Source organism: Sardina pilchardus, chromosome 2 (genome assembly GCF_963854185.1).
Source record: "Sardina pilchardus chromosome 2, fSarPil1.1, whole genome shotgun sequence".
NCBI lineage: Eukaryota > Metazoa > Chordata > Actinopteri > Clupeiformes > Clupeidae > Sardina > Sardina pilchardus.
In genome coordinates this window covers 27,355,075-27,360,228 of record NC_084995.1, presented here as the reverse complement: position 1 = coordinate 27,360,228, position 5,154 = coordinate 27,355,075, and the positions used below count along the sequence as shown (strand labels likewise).

At 40.3% G+C, this 5,154-nt stretch overlaps 1 protein-coding gene across 1 annotated transcript; it reads right to left on the bottom strand.

The window, feature by feature from the left end:
• Positions 1–1,635: 1,635 nt before the first annotated feature.
• On the bottom strand, positions 1,636–3,599 carry foxl2b (forkhead box L2b). The gene is made up of 2 exons (XM_062523835.1): positions 3,382–3,599; positions 1,636–3,232 (listed from the first exon to the last, which is right to left on the bottom strand). The coding sequence occupies exon 2, from the start codon at positions 3,225–3,227 to the stop codon at positions 2,334–2,336; it is 894 nt and encodes a 297-aa protein (XP_062379819.1). The 5' UTR covers positions 3,228–3,232; positions 3,382–3,599; the 3' UTR covers positions 1,636–2,333.
• Positions 3,600–5,154: the final 1,555 nt, after the last annotated feature.

The following is a 5,154-nucleotide window of genomic DNA, read 5'->3' as shown; positions in this document are numbered from 1 at the left end:
GGAACACTGTAGAAAATGTGTTGATAGATTAAACACTTCTGAAACTGAGAATGTATCTATTTTTTAGAGCGCGCTCACATTTGAACACCAGATTCAGTCCGTTATATTCAACTTGTTGGCCTGCTATGTAGCACGTAGCCTAATTAATAATCGAGTCTGGGCCTTCCTAAATGCAACAGTTAGTCAATTAATATTAATATATACTGTATATTTAAAAAGTTTGCTATCCAAAATATTAAAGCCGTAGGCTACTTGAGTAGGCTGTTAAAGGGACTTTTTTAAAAAAATTTTTTAAAACATATTGCATTATCACACATCTGGTTAGGTTTGCAGGCACCTTTTTAGCACATTTGCCATTTACAGTAGCCTAGCCAAAACGTGTAATTTCGATATTTGTTCCTCATGCGCGGCCATGATGTTGACAGTAAGCTACCCTTAGTTACATAGGCCTACAGAACACAACATTATTGGATTTAAAAATGGTGTAAAAGGTGGGCTACAAGCCAAATTTATTTTACTCTTAGTGTAGACAAGAAAAGTAGCTTTGACATATTATCAACTCAGCTATTCTCCACGATTTATGAAAAAATCTGAAGTTCATAGGGACATCTCAAATCTGTAAAAAGCGGTTTAAGTTGCATTGGAGTTGAAAGGGTTATCAGGTGATTTATGAACAAAATTAAATGTAGGCCAACTATGCAGAGTGTTTATTATCAGGTGTAGGCTGCATGTGCATAATGCCGCTAACTGAAAATGATCAAAGGTGACTAGCCTATGTGTTGCTCACCTGTCAATCAACTATTTTCTGTTTTCGGTAAACCCTCAGGAATACAGAGATTTAGATAGTCAAACCAAAGCTAATAGACTGATTGATTGATTGTATATTTTCGCATTACCCAGTTGAACATGTCAAAACACCTCTATAGCCTCGAAAAGCAACTTCCTGGACAAGAGGAATGGCGACGGCGACGGCAACGCAATAGGTAGCCAGCTTTAAGCGCATAAGCCATTGGAAAATGATACTTCTCAAAACGTCGGCCCTACTATTTCATCAATATTTGAGGCTGTATGATGAAAATTACTTTAAAATTTGCACCAAATCAGGGCACACTACCTTTCATATCACGCGCTCTTCTTATCCTTTATTTACAGACTAGTCTATGCAAATAAGGCACTGCGCATTTCTGTATTCTGCATGATAACTGTGACATTGGCTAAGACCGATGTTAATGGTCAACACAATGATGCCTGATTTGGGAGCAGATTGCCGATACGCAGTGAATTTGAAGATGGGTCCAAGTTTTAAAAAATATAAAAGCCTTGCCTTTTAAATCATCTCAATTTGAAATAAAGGCTATGTGTCGTACAATTGTAGCCTAGATTTGCCTATGCCTAAATAGGCCTATGCCTATCGGTCTATTCAAAATATATTTGGGTTACAAAAAACATCAGTAATAATAATAGCCTAATAATAATAATAACAATAATAATAATGATGATAATAATAATATTAATAATATTAATAAAAATAGCAATAGCCTAATAATAATATTTTTACGCAACAGATGAAAATTGCATTCCACTGCATTTAACATTAATATTTTGTGAAGTAAATGGAAAAGGATACCACAGGAATTCCGATTGAAAATCGCCATTTATTAAGAACTTCGAATTATAAAATAAGTGCTGGTTTAACATGGTCCCAACAATTTAGAAAGCAACAATCGACTTGACAAAAAAGCAAATCAATACGTAAGTCGCGAACTAAAGGGTTCTAACAAAACAAAACTGAAAAGTATTCTACCATCAAACTTGACTTTAAACAAACAGGCAAAAATCTCAAATTATCTGGATTCGGCTACAGACCAGACATATATGCAATTTTATAAACACAACCTAGAGGTAGACTGACATTCAGACAATTACCATAACGTCTTCGTGTAAACCAATTTGCTCATGGATAATTCTACAAAGGTGTGCGGTTTCAGGTTTTGTACCCTGTTTGCGTAAAACTGTAAAAGTTTTGGCTTTGGCGACTGGTAAATCGATCCTTTGTTCGCTTTTTGGGGTAATTAGGATACAAAACAGACCTTTGTCAAATGCAGGACAACCCGACGAGAGGGCCTTCTCTGTCGTTCAGCCTGTACTTGAAATCTTCTTGGCAAGTAGTACATTTCTTAAGACTTCCACTGTGTTCTATGTTGATTTCGACAAGTATTGCTTTTCCAACCTCAGAAATCGATCAACTTCAGAGGTCACATATAAATACTTAAATCAAGATTCAACACGCCAGCATCACCTCTTGCATTTCTTTTACATCGAAGAGGCTCCGTTTAAATGTCAATCCGAGAGTGCAGCGACGAGTGCTTAGCCTCATGGTCCCAGTACGAGTAGAGCTCGCTAGGCTGACGGGCACAGGCAAACTGCAGGCCCGCTGGGTTGTTGGAGGGGACCGGAGACGGCGCACCAGTGGCGGCGCTCAGTTGCTGGGCTTGGTGAGGATGCTGGTGGTGACTCATTGTGTTGTATGAGTTCATCATGTTCGGTAAACCCATTGCCTGCATTCGGGAATAAGGGTTGTACGACGGGGCTGACAGCCCTTTGACATTGATGGGACTCACATTGCCACTTGTCATCTGGCAAGACGCGTAGGACATTGGTGCAGGCGGCTGACTGAGCGGCCAGGAGTTGTTCATGAAACTAGACTGGATGTACTTCGGAGGGGACAGGTAGCTGTATCCATCCCCGCCAAAGAGAGATTTTCCAGGTTGAAAGTGAGCCGCAGGGGGCCTGAATGGCCGCTTCATCCGTCGCCTCCTTCGGTAATTTCCTTTCTCGAACATGTCCTCGCAAGCTGGGTCTAGGGTCCAGTAATTCCCCTTTCTTTCGCCCCCGCCTTCCCGGGGCACTTTGATGAAACACTCGTTCAAGCTCAAGTTGTGTCGAATGCTGTTCTGCCAGCCTTTCTTGTTCTTCTCATAAAACGGGAACTTGTTTATGATGTACTGATAGATGCCAGATAAGGTGAGCCGTTTCTCCGAGCTGTCCCGAATGGCCATTGCAATGAGGGCGACGTAGGAGTATGGGGGCTTCTGGGACGGGTCCACTTTCTCCGAACTCTGCTCTTGAGCCGGTTCTTCTTTGATAAACTCCTCGGTTTTAACCGTGCTGGTGTCATGGACCATCAAAGCCATTGCGTCATCTTCTAGGTTATGGTAAGATGCCATCGCTTCTGAAACAAAACAAACAATACAAAACAAAACATCAAACAAAAAAGAAAAACATACATCAAGCTGTTAAGTAACAGCTATAAGGTGGTTGTGAAGACAGAGGACGTGTGAGCAAAAATGCGTGGCGGAGGAAGACATCTACTCAACCTACCTTATATTTTGCGCTTTTGTCTCCTTTTTGCATGCCTTTCTACGAAATGGTTATGAGCGTCACCATAAACAGACGCATATAACGACGATCCCACTGTGCTCTCCAAAAAAGACCCTCATTCGATTGTCTTTAGCACCTCCGAAATGCACGTTGTCCATAAAGTTCCCAGTTTTAAGGTCCGACTTAGTTATCCTCTCCCGAGGCACTCTGACGCCTTCGTCAGCTTCGCTCAAGTATCCAGTGGATATATGCGCACTAATTTGTGTGATGCTTTGTTCCGCTTTCGTCATTTCTGTCGCTCTGCGAGGAGAGGGTAGAGTAGTTCCCCAGACCAATGTGAAATCGCCCCGAAATATTTCAGCAATTACTTCCCAATACAAAATGTAATTTTCCTTGTCATTTCGGAGTTTACTTTGAGGTAGGTGTGTTTTAACGTTTGGCAATATTTATAAGCAAAATAGCCTATATTTGCATTTAGCGCAACAACCAAGGTGATAGACTGAAAACATCAGCAGACAAGTCATTTTTAAAATGGACGATATGGTTTAGACGTTTTATTTAATAAACAACAGTTGCAGTTCGACTAAAACATTGAAATTATCACTGCGCCACAGTGTAAACATTTACACGAATGGCTCAACGTTGCATGGGCTCTTAATTGATGTTGTGAATGCCTTCATTAAAGCTGTTCTTGTTTTTTTCGCCAGACAGATTAATTGCAATTCCATAACCTACAGTGCCATTAGAAACAGAAAGGTACGAGGGAGTAGGGTTTCGTTGGCCACCCATGCTGTCCCCCCGGGTTTTCAGCAGGGCATTTTTCCCCAGCCCACGCAGGTGCAACAGCATTGTTATGTGTGTCAACGCCTCACCGCCGACCTGCCGCGCGCGTCCAAGCTATTACCCAGCTGCTCCAGAAAACTCTACAAGGCAAGGTTAAGAAACCACTACTTCAAATCCCATCACTGGCAGTCTTAAAATTAATCTCACTTTTAGTCTATTCAGTCTATTGACCTTTTCATTTGCTTAGCCTAATATTAAGCTAGGTAAGGTTCGGTTAGTGAGAGCAAATTGATCAAAATTATTATTATTTGAGCATTAGTCGAATAAAAATGAAATGAACCGAATGCATCATGAGTTGTTCACAAATATAATTGTAATAGTAATAATAGCAACAATAACAACAACAATAATAGGACATAGAAAAACATAAATTAGTCATTCAAAACATTTTACCTCTGCATTTAACTCGGTGGCAGTCAGTGTTAGTTCTCCGTTAAATTTAATTTGTATGATTGTATGATAAGTCATTTGCAACAGTAGATTATGAAAAGTTTTCACGCTGAATTATTGGATCGATCGGATTAATTAGGACATAGCCTACATATAAGGCTTATGCGCTCAAATGTCCTGCAGAAATAGGTTTTGAAATGCAATAAATGTTGTAATTAGACACTAGCCATATAAAGGCACAGAAACGTAGTATGAAATAAGTTTTTAGCTAAAATGCTGGAAAAATACTCAAAATGGCAGATAAACATTAGACGAATATCGGGACTCAGAATGTTCTCAAATGAACGCGGGCATCACAGATTTAAATTCCTGTCTTTACAAACTTCCTGCCCTCCTCTTTGAAATGAGGATGTTTATGCTTTGAAGGGTAAGAATGCGGAGGGATCCGCGCACCAGGTCATCAGGACCGCGAATATGCGCTTTATTTGGACCTGGACTAGTTCAAGACACTCTAGACGAGCATAGGCAGGAATATGGTGA